Here is a 22845-nt window from a genome sequence, read left to right as displayed (position 1 = left end):
AGAAGGGAGAACGACATCGAAGACATCGACATCGTCTTATTCGGGGACCCAAATCTTTATGACGAGACAACAACGATGATGCCTCGACAAGAAAATGATGTCAAAGATTTTTTTATAAAGGGAATATATTAATAGCGCACAGATACCAATTACACCCAGCCTCTACACTGACAAGATGTCTAAAGACATCCATGATGCACACATCCAGAAAAGAAAATAAAAATTAAAAAAGACCCCGCCATGGTGATTAATCACCGCAGCAGCAACAACACTCTAACCACCATCAAAGACAACGCTCAGTCTAAAAAGGAGGTTGTCCAAAAGCAACGGATTCAAGAAGGAAACAATACACACGCGTTGTCATTGCCCGATCGAAGATCTTAGATTTTCACCGTGAAGAAAGACCACGTTCCCAAAACAATGCCTTCAATAAGGTCATTGCTAGATACAACCAATAAAGGCCAGACCTTAGGTTTTCACCATGAAAATCATGATTCGTGGTATTCGAGGAGCACCATCATCAAAGAAGTCAACCAGCGCTGCTGCCCCCACTTACGGAGTCCGCTACTGCAAGTCACATACCACCAGGCTTACATGAACTCGTGTCCAGTCTTGACGGGAAAAACCCAGATCTTCGTGATATAGCCAAAGAAGTCGGTTAGGCTGATGTTCCGGGCACACATGACCGGCCCCTCTCCAATCAAGGTGTCCAAGGAGCGCCATATGCGTCAGTCCTTGTTTTCCTCTGAAGGAGAATTCCGAAACTTGTCGATGGCCATATCGAGGATGACCGACCACAGGTAGACCGGTGACATCGCACGAAGACCATGGACGATGACCGATTACTGTCCGCAGACGTTTGAGGGGCTGGATCATGTGTATGCGGCCGTAGATGCTCTAATATGATCCATATGAAATAATATTAATAATAAAAAAGAGCAGAGCAGAGTAGAGCACGTGATGCAGATGCAGATGTAGATGTAGATGTAGATGTAGCCCCCGATGCCTTCCGTTGGTTGACTTATTACTGCTCATCGAGGACATCTTGCTTCCACCCCCCGCTTTCCACGTCCTTTCATAGCAGTTTGGATCTCTCTCAGTAGCATGACAGGATGAAGAGATCTGTATGGTGTGAGCCCGGATCAAGCAACCATACTAGCTACTAGTATATATGCGGCATCGTCTTACGTTGAATCGAATTCGCAGGTGAGTTTTCTTGAGTCCGTCCGGTGGTTCTTGTACGTAGTATTAGTTAAGCAACCTCTGCTAGTAATTGAGTAGCTAATCCATGAGTCCCGCTCCCACGTAGATCTCTCGTTTTCTTACCGATGTTTGCGAAATTGTCAGGGCGACCCGGGTAGCAGAAGCTGTTGCAGTTTGGTTGGTTGGTGGCTTGGTGTTTTTTTGATCGATTTGCAGCCGATCTATCGAGCACAGCACAAAATTATCAGGTGACACTTGTTGTAATCTTTATCCTCTGCTAATATGTAGTGCTGTACTTTTTTTTCGATGGAAATATGTAGTACTGTATTTTTGTTCTTACATAGTATCTCACATAGTATCTCCTTTTTTTGTTCTTAGCATACCATACCATACCAGTAGCAGCATGGTCACAAATGCTGTTAGCGTCTCGTTGATAGGGTGGTTCGTCACGCCGTTCCTCAGCAAGTCCATCAAGGCGGTACGCAAATACATAGACGAGGAGAACAAATCGCTCAAGAATGTCACTCCCAAGCTGAAGGAGCTGGCCGACCATCTTGATGGCATCAGGGTGATTGTTGACCAAGTCGGGCTATGTTTCATCAAGGGGACAGAGGAGGCCTTGGATCATCTGTGGCGGCTCAAGCGTGCCATTTATGAAGCGGAGGAGATTCTGGACCTGTACGAGAGTCTAAAGAACAATCGTCTTTCTTGTGAGTTTGTGCAGCAATTTACTGGGACCAAAGACTCACCTAGTCGGCTGGAGGAAGTGGTGGAGAAGCTAGGCGGACTTGGCGTGAGGACGCGGAAGTTGCTAAAGAATTCAGACAGCAATCCCAACATTGTTCATGGTTCTCCCATCCTCCGTAGAGGCCCGTCACAAGCAAATCCCGGGAATGGTTTCTTCGGGTACGCCGACGAGCGTCACCAGCTACAGAATCTGCTGAAAGGCAAGCAGAATAAGGTTATAGCCATCATAGGCCATGGAGGGATGGGGAAGACTCACCTTGCTCGCCAGGTATTTGATGCTAATGAGCCTGGGTTTGAGGTGCGCATATGGGCGCACGTCTGCAACAAATTGGATCAAATTGAGCTTCTGACAGAGATATGCCAGTCGCCCATCAACAAGTCTGGCGCCCCAATCCGTGCTCCAATAATGGACACCGTTGCTGCGCTAGAGTCCGTGGTTAAAGGTCTGTCCCAAACCTCAGGGTTGATCAAACTACCAAAACCTTGTTTGGTCGTGCTTGATGATGTATGGCAGCACGAGGACGGATTTGCTGGGTCGACCAGCTGCCACACGCAGCGGATCAGCCGGACTCAGAGAAATGAGGCATGGGCCAGTGTGCTGGCCATGCTGAGGAGCCTTAAAAGTTGCAAAGTTGTAATGACCACTCGAGACAAGGTTTGCTCCACAACACTCAAGGCAGATGAAACAATCGTCCTGGATGGGATCAGCCAAGACCCAATGAAAGAGCTGCTCAAACACACTGCAAAATCTGACCAACCTCCCCAAGAGCTTGTGCAACGGATTGACAAGTTGAAGGGATCCCCACGAGCAGCTCTCAGTCTTGTTCACGAGCTCAAGGAAGCAAATATTAAAATTCAGGAGCAAATCATCCTAGGTGAACTCGACGACAAGAATCACATCAAAGGCCTGTATGAAGAACATCTATTCACCTACCATAACCTACCACTGCACTTACAGAGCTGTCTGGCATTCTGCAGCGTGTTCCCATATAATTGGAAGTTCCATCCTGAAAAGTTAACCAAGATGTGGATAGCTCACGGTTTCATTGACGACACGCAAGTGAAACAACACATGCTGGCTGACCAGAAGCTGCTGGCCATGGAGAGTGTGGCGAAAGGCTATTTTAAGGATCTCGTGGATCGGTCCTTATTCAAGATTGACACGGATGGCCTCTATGTGATCCATGTGCACATCCATTCCATGATACGCCAGGTGTCTGGCGATGACTGTAGGAGCATTAGCAACGGCTCATCATCGGAAATAATCGTCCCTGCAACAGTTCGCCACTTATCTGTGACTGCCGGCTGCCTAGCGAAGCTCAAACCAGGGCCTCCATTGGTGGAGAGCAATGTGAAACCTGAGGACGAATTCAGACCGGTGCGAACACTGATTGTCTTCACGGACAAGGGAGCTCCTTCCTTGCCTTGGAGTGACATTCGTCAGGCAAACAGCACACTCAGAAAGTTCAAGCACGTCAAGGTACTGGATTTGACGGATACAGCCATAACTCAGGTGCCTGATATTGTCGGTGAGCTCACACATCTGCGGTACCTAGGTGTTCCTAACACCCTGAACCACCCTCCTGCTCAAATTCCCAAGCTACTTCTGTTGTACATCAACCATGAAGCAACCAAGACGGCACCCCTGATGCAGTCTGCGCCCCCGTACAATCCTGATGGCGGCGGCGCCGGCAAGGCGCCCCCGCACAATCCTGGTGGCGGCGGCATCGGCATCGGCAAGGCGCCCCCGCACAATCCTGGTGGCGCCGGCGCCGGTAAGGTGTCCCCGCACAATCCTGGTGGCGTCAGCGCTGGTAAGGTGCCCCCGCACAATCCTGGTGGCGGCAGCATCGGCATCGGCAAGGCGCCCCCGCACAATCCTGGTGGCGGCGGCGCCGGCAAGGCGCCCCCGCACAATCCTGGTGGCGGCGGCGCCGGCAAGGCGCCCCCGCACAATCCTGATGGCGTCGGCGCCGGTAAGGTGCCCTCGCACAAGGCGCCCCCGCACAATCCTGGTGGCGGCGGCGCCGGCAAGGCGCCCCCGCACAATCCTGGTGGCGGCGGCGCCGGCAAGGCGCCCCCGCACAATCCTGGTGGCGGCGGCGCCGGCAAGGCGCCCCCGCACAATCCTGGTGGTGGCGGCGGCATCGGCATCGGTAAGGCGCCCCCGCACAATCCTGGCGGCGGCGGCGCCGGCAAGGCGCCCCCGCACAATCCTGGTGGCGCCGACGCCGGTAAGGCGTCCCCGCACAATCCTGGTGGCGTCAGCGCTGGTAAGGTGCCCCCGCACAATCCTGGTGGCGGCGGCATCGGCATCGGCAAGGCGCCCCCGCACAATCCTGGTGGCGGCGGCGCCGGCAAGGCGCCCCCGCACAATCCTGGTGGCGTCGGCGCCGGTAAGGTGCCCTCGCACAAGGCGCCCCCGCACAATCCTGGTGGTGGCGGCGCCGGCAAGGCGCCCCCGCACAATTCTGGTGGCGTCGACGCCGGCAAGTCGCCCCTGCACAAGGCGCCCCCGCACAAGGCGCCCCCGCACAATTCTGGTGGCGGCGGCGCCGGCAAGGCACCCCCGCACAATCCTGGTGGCGGCGGCGCCGGCAAGGCGCTCCCGCATAATCCTGGTGGTGGCGGTGCCGGCAAGGCGCCCCCGCCCTGCAATTTCAAGTAAATCCAGTGATGTTTATCTGGATGTTTTCTCCTTCAATTTGTGGTGTTTGGAGGGGGGTTCCATGATCTTTATTCAGAATCTGTAATTCAATAATATATGCTGCTCATGCATTGAAAAAACTTCTTTTTTAAGTTGTCACATTTTTTTGTGACCATATCAATTATTTATCAATCTGTTACCATTTTTAATTAAGACACTATATTATAAACTAACGTTTCTATGTGTACCTGGTTTTGCATGCATTCGGTTTGGCTGCAACGATTTCCCTTGATGTTGTTTTTTGTCGTGTCCCTTTCCCCAAGTTCTAGTGCCTCTTTTTTCTCGTTTTTTTCTTTCTTTTTTGGGTTTTCTTTCGGTTTTCCTGATTAGCCGAGAATGTTAGGTCTTCGGGTCCGGTTTTCCTTATAAACTGAACCAACTCTCTTCTTAATGAAATGGAGGTACTCCCTGCCCCTCTCGAGGTGTTCTCGAAAAAAAAAAGCCTATGCATTTGGACTTGTTCTGTTTTTAATTGTTGCTTAGAATGAATTGAAATCCCATTTGTTGCCCAGCTAGTTTATGTGTGGTTGATAGTGCAAGGTGTAAGTTCATTGTGGTCATGTCTTTCTATCATGCTGAATAATTTTTGGAACTGACGATGGGTTAGTATTAGCATCTTCTCTGTCTCATGGATAGGTTGCCCTTGGTCAAGTAAATACTGTGTGCGATTAATTCTACTTGAAGCTTGCATCCACTGTCAGTATACAGAAACAACCATTCCGGGTTCTTTTGCCACTGGCTAAGCGAGGAAACTGTTTGTCTTCAACACGGCGTTCCCATGGAACAGCGAGCAAAGAGAAACTTGCATCAGAAACTAAACTGGCGTACACGAATGCGCGTTGCAACTCTCATCCATGCAAAGGGCGTAATAATATGAATAATTTAAAGTGGAACAAATCAAATGCACCTTGCAGAACAATCACTGCGAAGGCAGAGCTCTTAAATTCAGCTTTGTTTCATCAGTGACTTAAGTTCATGTGTTTCCCTTGGCACGCCATATACACTGTGTATGGGTGAGGTGCATGGTGAGGCCGTGTTAGCCACGAAGTTCCTGCCGTACTTCTGGCTATCCATTGGTAATCCACAAAATGGGACTGGATAAATTCCGATACAGAGATGAAATGCCACGCCTTCCTTTCTCCCTCGACCGCATCTATTCTAAGGCTCGAAAAGAAGCCCTAGATATAATCGGCGGTCAAATGTGCTATACTAAATATTGCGACTTGTGCTTCAATTCAGAGACACCAGAGAGACAGTAAGGAAGAAGCGATTCAGTCTCAGCCGGTACCAAATTGAGCCTCAGAAAATTCAGTGTGCAATGCATTGACAACGAAAGACAGTATGCGGAAACATGACACTACTGGCTAAGAGATGAAACAGAGCTCACTCAGCATTCACAGCATGCAAACATACAGTACAATGTGTGTTGATAAACAGTAAAGCAGCAGGAACAGAGGCCTTTGATAGATGCAATTCTGCAATAGGAGCTGCACAACATCTGCAATTCTGCATTCCAGACCATAGCCATAGCAGCACACCTATAACCGTTTAGCTGCTCTTCTTCACAGATTAGTTGGCACCAAACTGACCCTGCGTATAAGACAGAGAGAGAACACACTGTCCAAATATAGGGTACACCCGTACAACTACAAGAGTTCTAAATCAGTAGAGCAACCTGACACGAGTCTCGGAACAGAAGGAAAGACCAGAGACGAAGCAAGTTCGACGCCACAACAAAAGGAAAGAGGATGGCTGAGTAAGCAGCTCCCAGAATCATCACGGTTCATGCTTGTGATCTGTGGATGCCCATCCTCCACAAAGGCAGTCTCTGGAGTTCACCATCTTCAGATTCTCAGCAGCGTCTCGCCTTCTTCGTCGGTTCCTCGCTCCCGGCACACATCTTATCCTCCAGGGCCCTCTTCTTGATATACTTACAGAAAGTAACATTCACCTCCTCTGGGCTGCCATACTTCTTTTTCACCAGAACAATGACATTTATCTTGCCCAGGCCGACCCCGTTAGATACCATGACATTCCCTAGCATGTCGATCCCTTCATCCCCCTCAAAGCACTGTATGATGACGCTCTCGAGGAGTGGACACTGGAAGGTCATTCCATCAGTTGGTTGACGACCGTGTGCGGCTCCTCCTCCATACTAAGACACAAACAAGGAACATAAAGGGTGCCCTTTAGTGAACATTCTTATACTAGTGCAATAATCCTAGCTACCTGCAGAATAAGGCGTACAGATTTATGCACCGGCTTGAGCTTTTCTAGCCTCGGTGAAAGCTGGAGGAAGTGGAGCACAGCGTAGAGGTCCTTGGTCAGATGCCATTTCCCGATTTCCAGAGTTATGAGGCTCTCAAACACTGGACATGTTGGCAACTCCTTTTCCAGCATAACCTTGCATTGAGAGAGCTAGCGAGTTATAATCTTACTAGCAAGATGCCCATGTGTTGCACGGAACATCAAGATGCATTTATATGAGTAGTTTATCTTGTGAGAGAAAATGATGAATGAAGGAAGGCCTTATTTGCAAATGTGGAGAGGGATATGGGTATCTTTTTGCAAAATTGTCATAGTTTCCTTCCTATCCGTCAGATATAAATCGAACGACCTATATTGCAGGATGGCAGGCACACCATCATCACCAACTCTGTTTTTTATAAGAGTAGAGATAGATAGGACAAAGATATCATGGCATTTGCAAGCACGGTAATAGTGCATGACTAGCTGTAGCATGCAAAACAGAAAAAGGAAAATAAAAATAAAAATGGCACTTCACACCCGGTCTATTGTAAGGGAGCATGAACAAACATTCAATAACACATGAATATCATTTAACAAGGAAAACTCACAGCTACTACTGGTCTCAAATTACCTAAAAAACAGAGTAAAATACATTGCCGTACTTAAAAAAAAAGGTGTGTCATGGTAGGAAACTAAAAATCCACATGATGCTAGAGTTCACTTGGTACCAATTAAAATCATACTTGTATTCAGAACTATTTTCCGAACATCATCTGAGAAAATGTAACTGAACAATCAACAGTTGTTCATCGCTATCCAACACTAACACAGCTTAGAGAAATAATTAGTTAGTTTCCGTTTCTCATTTTGTTACAGCAGAGGTGTTTTAACTTTAACCAGAACTACTCTCCTATCTTTCAGTTTGTTCCCGGAAACATGATAATGTGCACGTTATAAATGACTACCTGCTAGCAGCCACTAAATAGTACTACAAGAAATGTACCACAGCTTCACATACAAGTATGGTAGTTTATCCATCCAATTTTCGTAAAGAATCAACGGAGTTGACGTTCTACCGAAACAATACTAGAAAATAGCATATAGAACATGCATACGGTCTTGTTTCCCTAGAAGCATACCTTTATGTCAGAACGAAATAAGGCAAGCTTCTTTGCATGCACAAGAATTTTAGTGTGGTTAGTTTCGCCATCAAACGTACTCCCACAAGTATCTATCTATGTGAGCACTCTCTAGAGTTGGCTGGTCTCTCCAAGAAATATCTTTCAGTTCGTTACCCTTGCACTCAAAGCTAATCAGACGGGGGGCGGAAATTGTAAAACCCATGCGCACATCTATGTAGCCATCAATTGTCAGCCTTTTTAACACCTTGGAGGCTATGAGCTTAAGATACATCAGAGAATCTATCAAATGCATGTCTTCTAGGTGAGGGCTTTGAGCAATCAAAGTCTCTAGAGTAAGCCTGTCCAGGCGTATAGACTCCATGGCATCCTTTTCAGCTGGCTCCATAGCAACCCCACCTGCACCTGTCATGCATAGACACAGGTACATTCAGTACTACTTAAGGCCCCTGCAAACTCGATTATATGAAGACTACGTACCCATGTTGCAGCAATCAATAAAGTTTTACTGGTTTAGTTGGTCCATTAACATGAGACGACGGAAGTGATTAGTTCTTTCCATAATTTATTGTAATGACCTCTAACTTGTGTGGGCCATGAAGCAAAGCAATTTTCAGTCACCCCGGCAACATGTCTGGTGCCACCAATTTAAATTATCCTCTTTAGGACTGTTGACAAAATCTGGAAACTATTGTAGTAGCAACAAGAATCCATCATACTACAAAATTTCAGAAGCAGTCCATCATACTACTAATTAAGGCCCCAGGCAAACTCAATGATATCGAGAGTACCCGTGTCACATCAATCAATATAGTATCCCCTCTGTTCACAAATATAAGATTCTCTAACTTTTTTGTGAATCAGGTGTATGTAGACACATTTCAGTGTGTTTGTTCACTCATTTCAGTCCGTATGTAGTCCATATTGAAATATCCAAAACATCTTATATTTCTGAATGGATGGATTACTTGTTCAGCTGGTTCATTCACATATGAGGCAACGGAAAGGATTAGCTATTCTCCTAATTGATTGTAAAGGCCTCAAAATTATGCGGGTCATGCATGAAGCAGAGCAAAAAAAAGGGCACTCCTGGCAATGAAGCACCGACCTAACTACCTCCTTTTCACAACACAAGGGTGCTCCATCATGAAACAACCTAACAACAGATTACCGTGAAACCTAATCATGATGGGCAATGCATTAAGCAATTCTTGCAGCCAATTAACCAACACAGACCCAGGATTCTTTCCAAACCATGTAAAGACATTTCCAACAACAACACCTAATTATTGTTTGATGTAACAATGCTGTACACCGACCTAACAGATCCGGGATTTCAACTCGTCTTTGGAATGGGTTAGCCCATGGTTGATTAAGGCCCCAGCGACTCAATGACATGAAGATTAAACATGTTGCATCATCAATATAAAGCAGGTTTTGCTTGCTTGGTCAGTTCACATGAGTTACATTTTTGAAAGAAGCAAACAGAGAAGGCTATGGATAAAAAGTGGTACAACACAGACAGTGCAAACAAACTTATCAAAGCCCGGTGAGCGAATGCATGTGCCTATGAGCTTTTACGAAAATCCAGGGCTTGTGAGTGGAATCAAAGCATATTCAAAAGCTTATTGCATTTTCCTTGCCTTAAGTCTTCCTATGACCACCTATCAGCCAGACTTTACTACTTGAACCAGAAGCAAGCCCATAGGCAGCGAAACTCGATGAAAGTAGACAGATTTAGATATTATCTGCCTGCGCTACTGAATTGACGATATGGGACACCTAAATCATATCCTACAGAAAGCGCCTACTAGCTAGTTATTAAAGTTACTGCCTCCCTAGCACTCTGAATGCGTTTGTTTTATTGACCTGCTTCCTTGAAAGAAGAAGTAATGAAAATATAGGATTCAACTTCCCTTCTGCTTGCTAGGCAACAGAAGTGATTAGTTCTTTTCATAATTGTAACGACGGGTCCCCAAATTGTGTGGGTCATGAAGCAGAGCAATTTTTGGCCACCACACCCCTGGTAATTGACCACCGACCTAATTGACTGCTTTGCACAAGTACAAGAGGACACCATTATCAAACAGCCTAGCAACAGACTGCCGATAGATCTAATTTTGACGTGCAAATGCATTAAGCGATTTCTGGCAGCCAATTAACCAGACACAGACAGATCCAGGATTCCTAAACATTTCTTACAGTAAACTTATGTGATATTACAATAAGAAGATGGATTATCTAATAATTTGGAAGGGATTCGAGAGCAGAGGAGCCACCAACTTATCTTGCCTTGGAATGGGTTAGTGATTGGCTAATAAAAAAGATTGAAGAAGCTAGAGCATGCAGGCAGATTCACATAGTACAAGTGGGGAAGTGAAATCTAGTTTATGAGCGAGAACCAAGTACGTGAGAATGAGATTCTACTCACAGAAGGAGAAATCTACTACGAGTGGAAGAAATCTACTGAACCTAACAGATCTGGCATTATTCATAAAAGAAAAACAGATCTGCCATTCTTTGTACAGTAGTAGATTTAACAGAAAACAAGTGTCAGACCATAGTAGAAGAATGTGTGAGATTCCACCCAGCTAGGCGTATATGAAAGTGCATCTCACCTGGATTCCGTTCAGGTTTCTTTTAGGGTTCGTTGAGGGGGAGGATAGAGAGAGAGAGGTTGGCTATGGCGATTGGAGACACGGTTCAGGGTTTAGGGGGAGAGTGGAGACGGCGAGCGGGTCTGTATATGTGCGGCCTTTTGGCGCGCGTTGGCACAACATTTCGCGCGCTTTCTCGTCCCGCTGTTGGGCCCGTTTATGTGTATTTTGCAAATGGGCGCCTACAGCCAACCTAGCTGGGCCGGCCCATCTCACCCTGTTTCTATTCCAGACAGGAAAAAGGAGCGCACAGGCGGGGGATCGAACTAGCGATCTCAACTTCGAGCTAAACAACACTAACCATCATGCCACCTTGCCCAACGCCTGGCTGGGCTCATCATGCAGCAATCATTTCTGTTTTTCAGTCATTTACCGATTTGTTTAGAGAGTTAAATGATCGTGAAATTGAAAATCACTATAAAATGAACTCTGAAAATATTGAACTTGACATGGTATTATCATTTCACCCGTATAGCATGTGCGAAAGAGTAGAGAGGGTCACGGCAAAAACTGGACGCACTTCGCGTACAAACTGGACAATCTCTTTCGGAGTATTAGGGTTTCAAACGAGAACTCATCTGTTACACTGGCACTTCAAATTTTTTTAAACTTATTTGAACTCCAGACTTTTTTGCGTTCAGTATGCAACTTTCAAAGCGACGTCATCAATTTTCAACACGTTCTGACATCATTTGCAGTTTTTTAATCATTTACCGATTTGTTTAGAGAGCTAAATGACCGTGAAATTGAAAATCACTACAAAATGAACTCTAAAAATGTTGAAACTTGGCATGGTATCATCATTTCACCCACATAGCATGTGCGAAAGAGTAGAGAGGCTCACGGCAAAAACTGGACGCACTTCGTGTACAAACTGAACAATCTCTTTCGGAGTATCGGGGTTTCGGACGAGAACTCATCTGTTACACGGGCACTTCAATGTTTTTTAAACTTATTTGTAACTCCAGACTTTTTTTGCGTTCAGTATGCAGCATTCAAAGTGACGTCATCAATTTCCAACACGTTCTGACATCATTTGCTGTTTTTCAGTCATTTACCGATTTGTCTAGAGAGCTAAATGACCGTGAAATTGAAAATCATTACAAAATGAACTCTAAAAATATTGAAACTTGGCATGGTATCATCATTTTACCCGCATAGCATGTGCGAAAGAGTAAAGAGGGTCACAAAGAAACTAAATACAGAAAAAAACTACTCAGAAATAAATAGAAGAAAATAAATAAAGCAGAAAACAAAAAACTATATAAAAAATTACTCAAAAATAAATAGAAGAAAATAAATAATGCAGAAAAACTACTCAGAAATAAATAGAAGAAAATAAATAAAGCAGAAAAGAAAAAAACTATATAAAAAATTACTCAAAAAGAAATAGAAGAAAATAAATAATGCAGAAAAAAACTATATAAAAAATTAGTCAAAAATAAATAGAAGAAAACAAATAATGCAGAAAAGAAAAAACTAAAAAAAATTGTTGGGACGCTGCCCAGTGGGCCTGCCAGACCTAGGGTGTGCAAATTCAGGCTCAGAAGGTCCGGCAGGCTCACGGGGCAGCGCGTCATAGTTAGGCCCAGAAGCCTGCTATATAGAAGAGTTTGAAGGAGTAGCCGTGGCGGGGTTTATAAACCAGTGCGGCTGCCCTTCGCTCGGCGAGGTGGGACTAAACATTGTGCATCGCGGGTGGCAGCGCAACCCCTTTAGTATCGGTTCGTGGCTCCAACCGGTACTAACGGGGGGCCTTTAGTACCGATTGAAGCCACAAACCGATACTAAAGGGGTCCGCTTACCGCCGCTTGACCTGGCCAAAATTGGCCTTTAGTACCGGTTGGTGGCTCCAACCGGTACTAAAGGCCCCTCCTATATATATGGCACTTAGGAAAAATTCAGTTTTCATCCGCCGCCCGTCTTCTATCCAACTTCATCGAGCGACTACATCGTCGCCCCCGCCGCCCGTCGTCGCCGTCCCCATCGTCCCCGCCGCGCGCCGTCGTCCCCGGCCGTCGCCCTCGCCGCCGCCCCGTACTACGTCGCCGTCTCAATCGCGCCGTCGCCCCCGCCGCCTGTCGTCGCCGTCCCAGTCGCGTCGCCGTCTCACACCGCCGCCCGTAGGCCGCCGCCCAACGCTCGTACACACACACACAAACACACACACACACATATATATATTTTTACTTATTTTATGTTTTCTGTTGTTTAGATTAATGTTAGATGAATTACGTAGATAAGAATGTTAGAATGTTAATTAATGTTAGATGAATTAGATAGAAAAGTTGTTAAATATTAATGTCAATTGTTAGATGAATTAGCTAAAATTAATTAGGTATATATATGAGATTAGAACTAGTTGAATTAATATAACTAGTTTATTTTTAGTAAGAAAATTAATAGAACTAGTTTATTTTTAGTAAGAAAAATTAGGTATATGAGATTATTTGAACTAGTTGAATTAATATAACTAGTTTATTTTTAGTAAATGCTTAGTTGAACTAGTTCAATTAATAGAACTAGTTTATTTTTAGTAAGAAAATTTAGGTATATGAGATTTGATGGTCTAATTAAAATATTACTATATATATCTACTTTATACTCTATATTTTAGTAAGAAAATTAATAGAACTAGTTTAGTTGAATTAGTTAAATTAATTAGTTGAACTAGTTAGTTGAATTAGTTGAGCTACTTTATTTAGGTATATTTTTCGTAAGTGCTTAGTTGAAATAGTTGAATCAATAGAACTAATAAGTGTTTAATGTTTCGCCTATGAACATAGGAATGCCGTCTGACGACGAACACGATTTCATTATGTGCGAATACTGCGAAGACCAGCGCGGCCTATGCGGCAGAAATTTTTCTAGTTGATGATAGGCGCTTCAGCATCAAGCTGGATGAGAACTTCGAAGTGGATACAGTAAGTCACAACGACAAGTCTTTTTTCGTAATTAAACATGACTTATGCTTCATTTGCTTCAACTTTTAATTTTAATTTTTCACTATTCTACTAGCGTATCCCCTGTCATGCAAGAATTTTTGTCTTGGATAAGATAGGTTTCAGTCCTAACAAAACTATGGAGGTAAAAAAAAGTTTACTTGAAAATCGAGCATGGTTATACCTTCAACGTCAAATTATACAATGCAGACACATACACCTATTTTGAATGCAAAACTTGGCAAGCACTATGTAAGGCTTATGAATTTGAGCCTGATATGGTTATCACCTTTGATATTCGTCCAGAAGATGATATTGAAGGTAATAGAGACATATGGGTCGATGTGCAGACGCCTCCAATTCTACCATTATGTGAGTTTCTCAACCATATTTATGTCTTCGATATTGTTTATTCAAAAATAGTTGATAAGTAATTTTTATTGACAACTTATTTCCAATCAAGCAAACATGTCCGGCGCTTGGTAGACAGGACTGTCCACTGTCCCGGGGTTGAACTAAACTGCGAGGAGACAAGTCATTATGTTTCATGGCTTGAGGATCTTGATGCTGTCAAGACAAATTTTTTTCCTGCACTTAGAAAGTTAGTACTCAAAACGTGCGACCAATAGTGTTCGTACTGAACTACGGTCACATATATTTAGAAAAGATGGTAAGATTTCTACCATTTCTCCTCAGTGCATCTTTTGCATACATTATTTTTTTAAACTAAACTTCATTGCTAAGTATGCTAACTTTGCATACGATGTTTTTCAACGGGGACTCCTGATGAATGTTGTGCCTGATTGGATCGAGACTAAAGGTACCATGAATATTGTTAGCTTACGGCCAAGATATCCTACAATGCACTTTAGTGCATTCATGATTTCTAATAGCGAGGAATGCTTAATAGTAAAAGACTAGAGCAAAATTGTGAACGATCGCAGAGAAGTACTAGGGGCAGCAATCAGAAGCGCAACCCACGATTAGGAGACAGGTTCATCTGCATGCTCCATTATGATGAATCAGGAAAGCTATACATGTTCTATGCTATTTTACCTGAGAAAGATATCAGCAGGAGTGATTAGCTAGTTCATGCTCTTAGTACTTGTCCTCTCATGTCCGTGTTCTTCTTTAGATAGCGGTAATGACTATATGATGATTAAATAGTGGTAATGAGACGACTATGATGATTTTTAGCTAGCTAGTATATATACTATTGTTGGTGATGATATATATGATGCAAGAGTTTTTATATTAATATGATGATGATGATGAGTTATTATATCATTTATCAAAGAAACCGCAGATTAGTTTCAACTGGATGTATCCTAGCTAAGTGATCAAGTATATGCCATATCCATGTTACCTCGATCACTTAATTAGGTGATCAAGTATAATATGGATATGGCATATACTTGATCACTTAGCTAGGATCCATGCATCGAGTCGAAACTAATCTGCGGTACTTCCACCTAATGATTTAACAGATCATTATAATGTAAAACAATCACTAATTAAAATTGAAAACACAAAACTAAAGTAGAAATAAAAAATAAAACCAAAATACCCCCAAACATTTAGTACCGGTTGGTGTTACCAACCGGTACTAATGTCCTACGCGCACCCGGGCCTGGCTCGTGCCACGTGGTGGCACTTTAGCGCCGGTTCGTGATGAAACGGTACTAAAGGGGGGACCTTTAGTCCCCACTCTTTAGTGCCGGTTGTGGAACCGGCACTAAAGCCCCTTACGAACTGGCGCTATAGCCCGGTTCTGCACTAGTGAATTGTGAAGACAATTTCTAATCCCGAGACAAGGAAACTTAAGTATTTAGCATAGGCACAAGAATTAGTGAGGAAGGACATTGATAGAGCATTTGGAAGTTGCAAGCTCGGTTTGCAATTGTCTGGGGTCTAGTCCTGCTCGTTTATAGAACATGGATGTCTTCTCAAAGAGACTGGAAATGTTGTGTGATCCTACACAACATGATCTTCGAGGATGAGAGGGATATGCCAAGCCCCATGGACTATGAAATTGTTGCCACAACCGTCAGGCCTCGCAGGCACAAATCACATCCAAGCATTTCTTGAGATGTACTAGAAGATTGAAGATCAAACCTGCCATGATCAGCTGCGTGCGGATCTCATTGAGCATCATTGACATCTAGTTGTGAGATAGTGTGTTTATATTTCTTTAATTCTTATTTATTTTTACTTCAACAAATTGTTTCATTGTATTATTGTCGCATTCAGATAATTTATTAATTTAGATTGTTTTTTGTATTCGGATTAATGGTTTGTTACAATATTCATTGAATTGTTGAATTGTTTGATCTAAGCTAGAGTAGCTGAGTAGATAGATGAAAACATATATGAGTCTGCATTATGACGACTTTGTGGAATGGATTAGTCAGTGGTTGATTAAGCCCAATGCTGGACCTCGCGGCTATAGCAGAATACAGGAATGCGTGAGAGAGCTATGTGTAGAACAAAGTGCAGGAGATTGATCTTTACATGCTGCTGTGGGGAGAGGGCAAGGAGGAGAAGGCGGCTGTGGATTCCGTTCAAGTTTCTTCTAGGGTTCAGGGGAGGAGAGAGGTTGGCTATCGCGACTGGCGACACGGTTCAGCTGTTCAAGGAAGGGGGAGAGTGGAGAGGGCGAGCGGGTCTATATGTGTGGCCCTTTGGCGCATGTGGGCACAATATTTGGCGTGCTTTCTCGCCCCGCTCACGTGCGTGCCAGCGGGCTCTGTTGGGCTTTCACTCAATTTTTTTAAAAAAGTTAATCGATCTTAGACAAAAAGTTCTTCGATTAAGTTCATGCATTTAAAAAAATTCATTGTTTTTTAAATGTTCCTGAATTTGAAAAAAGTTAGTGGATTTTGGAGAAAAGTTAATCGATTTTGAAAAAAATAGTGAATTTGAAGAAAGTTCATCGATTTTGAAAAATCTGCGCATTTAAGAAAACTAAAAAAGCAAAAAGAACAAGAAAAGAAAAGAAAAGAGAAACAACTACAAGGAAAAATAAAAAAATAAAAATGTCCGAATAGTGACCAGCGAACTTGGAAAACCGAAGAAAGTAATAAAAGGAAACCCAAAAGAAAAAGTGTACACAAGCGGTAAGCTAGTCTAGTGGTTGGTTACTGTTGTGGCCTTCAAAAGCATGTTTTTGGGAGCTTAAACAGAAAAAAGGTACATGGGCCGGCCGGGAGGTGTGCGCCTGATTGCCCAAAGACATGTAACGGGCGCATAAGGAGCCGTTAGGAATTGCCTTCTTTGTATCCCTAAAATAACTAAATGACAAGTGTTCCATAAAAAAGGAAAAACTAACTGGCAAGTATGCCTTGTTTATGAACATCAGTAGTATGATAACGCGCTAATTGAATATATTCTTCATCATGTTGCCATCATGCGGTCCACACCAGTCATGATCTGAGCAACCAGATGACTCTGGTATACCAGATCCATCGCATATTCGCCACTCCAATGTCACTCTCAAAGCAGCGTGCGTTGTTTCTACCAAAGGATACAACACAAACTGAGTAGGGGTGAGATGCATGGCTAGTATGTGAGTTGGGAAGTGCAAGTTGATATTCCTACCAAAGCCTATACCTATCAAATTCAAATGCCTAGTATTCGGGATCACAACAAATAACGCGCATAAAGGAATTGGATAATTCCGAGATAAAAATAAAATATCTAGCACTATATTGATGCTTGCTTTGGCAAACCTTGCTACTTATAAGAGACTTCGATGGATAATACTGAGATAGAAATATAGTGCCGAGTAATCTATTCAACTTTTACTTAGGGAAGCATTGCTCCTTATAGGAGGCTTACATTGTAGGTAGTGGTATCAACTCATGAGTCCTATGATACATCAATAGCTCAAAACCCGTTGATTATGAGTTTCGTCGTTTTAGGTGGGTCGGAGGTTGTGAGAACTTTAAACAAGCGATGCATTTACTTATCTTTTCTATTAGAAAGGGTGGAATCGTGTATATACCTAAGAAGGTTATCTCCATTATCTTATTTATCTTTGCATGCAGCCTATCTATCTCATTACATATACCCCATACATGCCATCTTCCATTTAACTACACATGCAAGTCATCCACATCATCAAGTGCATGCGACTAATCAACATTTCACTTTCCACCATATGCACACCCTCCACATCATTAAGTGTCGTGCAACCATCCAACTCTTGACTTTTCGCTACATGCAAGCCCTTCACATCATCAAGCACATGAAAGCCCTCCACCAATTCTATTTTTGATAACTTCATTGCTAAAATTTACGTGGCAACACGTGGGGCGTTATCTAGTTTTATTGATCTTTCAACCCTGCATCTTCCACACGATGCACCCAACAAGCACATGCATTTAACTTATTTTTGCAAAGTTCATGTGCAATAAATATTTGTCACCATCGTCGTCAAAGCGGTGTCGCCGTGACCAAAATACACAAAAGGGTGAGACAAGAGAATCCCCTCCCCTTCGCCTCACGGCGCCGAGCGACGGACTGAGGTGGACGTAGAGGAGATTGATTTTTTTGGGAAGCTAGGGTTTCTTCACGAGGGAGGAAACTCAATTGATGTATTCTTGTGCTCATGTCCTGACACCGAGTGGTGGTTGCGACAATGCAATTGACTGATTTTCTGATGTGCCCAACAAATTAGCAATTGACCAATCTATTAGGGTGTGACACGCCCCACCCTACATCATGACCTAATCCACCACCTCATAATGGCCGTGTTAGTTCGAGAGTGCAATTATAATTTCAATTTTTGGTTGGTAATTTTGTGCCTCCAATGACTATACTTAGTAAATTCAAATCCCTAGTACAAATAATGCACAGAATGGCTCAGATAATGTTGAGACAAAAATAAAATGTGAGGTAACCTATTCAACATTTTGTTAGGAAATCATTGATCTATATAAGAAACTTTGGTGATAGGCCAGGGTATCGACTCACGGGTCCTCCGATACATCAATAGCTCAGAGTCCCTTAGTTATGAGCCTTGTCCTTGGGTAGAAAACAATTTGTGGGAGCTTGAAACAAGCAATGCATTTTTAAAGGTATAATTTGATTTATCTTTCATTTATTAGTACGAAGTTCATGAAAAAAAGAAAAGCAAGCTAAGTAAAGCCAACGTCACCTAGTATATACTTTTTATGGACTTTCAAGGGTCAAGGGTAATTTGCCGAGTGCTTATTGTACAAGTGCAAGACACAAACAACTCTATACGTGCCCAACTATTTCTAGCAATAATCTTATAACCCAATTAACCTGAATGAGTTGAACAATAGCATTTGTAAGTTATCCCAAGCATGGGTTAACAATAACCTAAATTAGAATAAGGCGGTTGTGGATTCCGTTTGGGTATTAGGGTTGAGGTGAGGAGAGAGGTTGGCTATGGCGAGTATCGACTCGGGAGGGGGGGGGGGGGGGGGGTGGGGGGGGGGGGGGGGGGGGGGGGGTGGAGTGGGCAAGTATGTATGTGCGGCCCTTTGGCGCGCTTTCTCTTCCCGCTCCCACACATGCCAACGGGCTCTGTTGGGCCATTAAATATTTTCCCTATATTCTCTATTGGGCTCTTTTTAGCCTTTCATATTTTTCTTGGAACAAAGATAGTTCTCCCTAAACCATGTGCATGTGTTCTTTGTATCCCTAACTAACTGGAAAGTATACCCAGTTTTTGAACATTAGTAATATGATGATAAGCTAATCGAATATATTCTTCATCACATTTCCATTAGTACGGTGAACCCAGTCATGACCTGAGCAAGCAGATGACCCAGGCATAGCAGATCCAATGCAAATTCCTTACTTTCGTGTGACCCTCAAAGCAGCTTGCATTGCCCTACCAAAGTAAAAAACACAACTGAGTATGGGTGAGATTCATGGTTGTCGTGTAAGTCGAGGGGTGCAAGTTGAAATTCTGACTATCCTTTGGTGACTCGTTGTGCCTTCTATGCCTATATCTATCAAATTCAAATGCTTGGTATTCAAGATCATAGAAATAATGCACGAAATTGTATTGGATAATTCTGAGATAGAAATAAAATATCTAGCACGATAGTCATGTTTTGCTTGGGCAAACCTTGCTACTTATAAGATACTTCGATTGATAATCCGAGATAGAAATATAGTGATGAGTAAGCTATTCAAACTTTGCTTAAGAAGCCTTGCTCATTGTAAGAGACTTCCATTGTAGGTAGTGATATTAACTCACTGGTCCTCCCATACATCAATAGCTCAGTGTCCCTTGGTTATGAGCTTCGTCCTTTGGTAGTTCAGGGCTATGAGAATCACCTCCCAATAAGAAACTTCATTAGGGTTTCTTCACGGGAGAGGAAACTCAGTTGATGTATTTATGCGCTCAAGTCCTGGTATCAAGTGGTGGTCATCATAACGCAATTGACCGGTATTCTGTCAGGCCAGCGAATTAGCTATTGATTGGGCGTATAATTGCAAGCCTGCAACCATGTGACAATTACTGGGCTGGGTGGCGACCCAAAGGTCTTTTTTCTACTTCTGAGGGCATTGGGATAATTTTTTAGCGTGTGACCCTCCCCACTCTGCACCCTATTGAATCTGCTCGTGACCTTGTAGAATATTTGCCTCCGCTAGACCCACCATATCATCATGTGCTTCCTTTCAATCATCACCACCTACTCCTCCACCTCATAGATGACCGTGTTAGTCCAGGAGTGCAAATGTAATCCGGGTTATCCATTGAGAAATTCGTGCCCCGAATGCTTGTACCTATCAAATTCAATTCCCCAGTATCAAGGGACGCAACAAATAATGCACAACATGGGGTCGGGGTAAGGTGTTGAGATAGAAATAAAATGTGAACTAAGCTATTCATCATTTTCTTAGGAAAGCTTTGATCCATACAAGAAACTTCGATGACAGGTCAGGGTGTCGACTCACTGGTTCTACAATGCATCAATAGCTTAGAATCCTTGGTTACGAGCCTTGTCCTTGTATAGATAGGAGATTGTGAGAGTTTGAAACAAGCAATGCATTTATATATTTTTTCGTTTTTGAAATGGTAGATCCTTATTGATCTTTAATTTATTAGTATGGGGTTTATAAAAAAACATGAGGAGCAAGCTAAGTAAAGCCAACTTCACTGAGTATATACCTTTTATGTAATTACCAAGGTCAAGGATAATTTGCCGAGTGCTTATTGTACAAGTGCAAGACATTAAATAACTCTACACATGCCCTAGTATTTCTTGCAATACTTTTGTAATCCAATTAACTGAATTTTTTAAACAATAGCATTTGTAAGTTATGTTTTGCATAAGTATTGTCCTTATAGAGGTAAGTTGTAAAACCACACATAATCCAGTCAGTCCAAAGAATAAGCTATCTATGTTATCATCGTCATAACCTAATTAGTGGTGTTAATACATAATAGAGGATAATAGTCATGATAGTGAAGTAGTGCCACCTTTATTCGTTAGCTAGTTTAGCAACAAAAACAAACAGCTCGAGCAACTTATTGCTATCATCATAATCATCACAATTCCAATTGCTAGTACTCCCTCCAGATGAGAATATAAGTCTGGCACAGAAACTTAGATCATCAATTTAACTAGCAAAAAATATATAATATGCCACAAAAAATAAATGTTTTAAAAATCCATTCACGACGAATCTTTGTTTTTAAAAAACAACAACACATTTTTCGCTAATCAAATCAAATACCTAAGAACCCGAGCCTGACTTATATTGTCAGCAGTGTGGTGGTATCATTTTTCTGTTCTGCATTAGGTAACCAACTGGAAAATAGCATGGCCATCGGTGGTTCGCCCGATTGAAAGATCAATGATTATTAGAGATGAGAGGATTGATTGTACCAACCACGCTCATTCGCTCTGCAGCACGGACTTAACAGCGCAGGAGCTACGTCGCGCAGGGACACATGGAGCAAATGACCTTGGTAAGGCTGCTGCACCTTCTAGCATACATTCTGCATCATCTCTGTACGATGCAATTTCTGAATTATCATCAACTGTTGCGCCATCTTCACCGCGTACTGCGCTGCTATCAGCTCCTACTACAGCACGTTGCACATGGCCGCGTTAGCCCGAGAGCACATGTTGTAATTTCAGCCGTCGATTGGTAATTCCTGGTGTCTTCTATGCCTATAACTATTAATTTCAAAACGCTAATATCCAGAGTACAACTAATAGTGCATGAAGTGGGATTGAACAATTCTAAGAAATAAGTAAAATGGTTATTCATCTTTTGCCCAGCAAGCCTTCCTTCTTATAAGAGAATTCTATGGTATCAATTCACTGGTCCCCTGATAGATCAATAGTTCATGATTCCTTCATTACGAGTTTTGTCCTTCGATATATAGGAGGCTGTAAGCTTTGGACAAGCGATGTAATTACTTAAACTTTTCTTTTATAAAAGGCAGAAGATTCTTGGTCTTCCGACCTGTGTATCATCAAGACAATGCACCTAGCCAAATCTTAGATTTAATGTATTAGTACGATGTTCATGGAAAATAAAGCCCAATGTTGTGTGGTTTCTATTAATATTCTAATTCCTCGGCTGTCCACTTTTTACCTTCCTTTTGAAGGATCATCTGTAGAGTAAAAAACTATAAATGGTGACCAATGGTGGCGCTAGTTGGCTGTGTGGGTGGATGATATTGGACTTACCCCAAAACTAAAACACATGATATTGGACCAATGGTGGCGCTAGTTGGCTGTGCGGGTGTGTTCATGCCATTTTGGCAATCCTCGTGTAGCACAATTGGCATGTATTTTGACAGGGTGTCAGAGACAGAAAACATAGATGAGAAGACAAACAGACAATAAACATATAGTAATATAAAATTAAGCAAGAAAATAATTGAAGTCAATGACGCAAAAATAGACAGGGGTGGTAGGAGCCAAAGACTGAACTTGGTTCCACAACCAGGCGATACTTTCGCGAAATATAATGCATGAACAAGGTTTTCAGTTTTCGCGAAAGTATCATACTGAAAACCTTACAAGGTGAACATATATCTGAGGGGAGGGAGGAGCCCTTTCAATTCAATTTCTTTCTGGGCAACATGATATATGCAATTCTGCGATACGACACTGCACAACATCTGAAATTCTGCATTCTAGATGACAGCAGTACTTCTATACCTGTCGATCAGGATTATCAAGTTTAATTACCATTCT

General features: G+C 42.9%; 1 protein-coding gene across 1 annotated transcript; it reads left to right on the top strand.

Annotated features, from left to right (window-relative positions):
• Window positions 1-983: 983 nt before the first annotated feature.
• Window positions 984-4806, top strand: LOC125553237 (putative disease resistance RPP13-like protein 1). Its single transcript, XM_048717043.1, has 3 exons — window positions 984-1206; window positions 1348-1451; window positions 1582-4806. Exon 3 carries the CDS (start codon window positions 1607-1609, stop codon window positions 4616-4618), a length of 3012 nt encoding a protein of 1003 aa, XP_048573000.1. The 5' UTR covers window positions 984-1206; window positions 1348-1451; window positions 1582-1606; the 3' UTR covers window positions 4619-4806.
• The last annotated feature ends 18039 nt before the right edge of the window (window positions 4807-22845 follow it).

This window comes from Triticum urartu, chromosome 4, assembly GCF_003073215.2.
Source record: "Triticum urartu cultivar G1812 chromosome 4, Tu2.1, whole genome shotgun sequence".
NCBI classification, from domain to species: domain Eukaryota; kingdom Viridiplantae; phylum Streptophyta; class Magnoliopsida; order Poales; family Poaceae; genus Triticum; species Triticum urartu.
The sequence above is the reverse complement of the archived record's forward strand: the minus strand, read 5'-3'. Positions and strand labels throughout refer to the sequence as shown.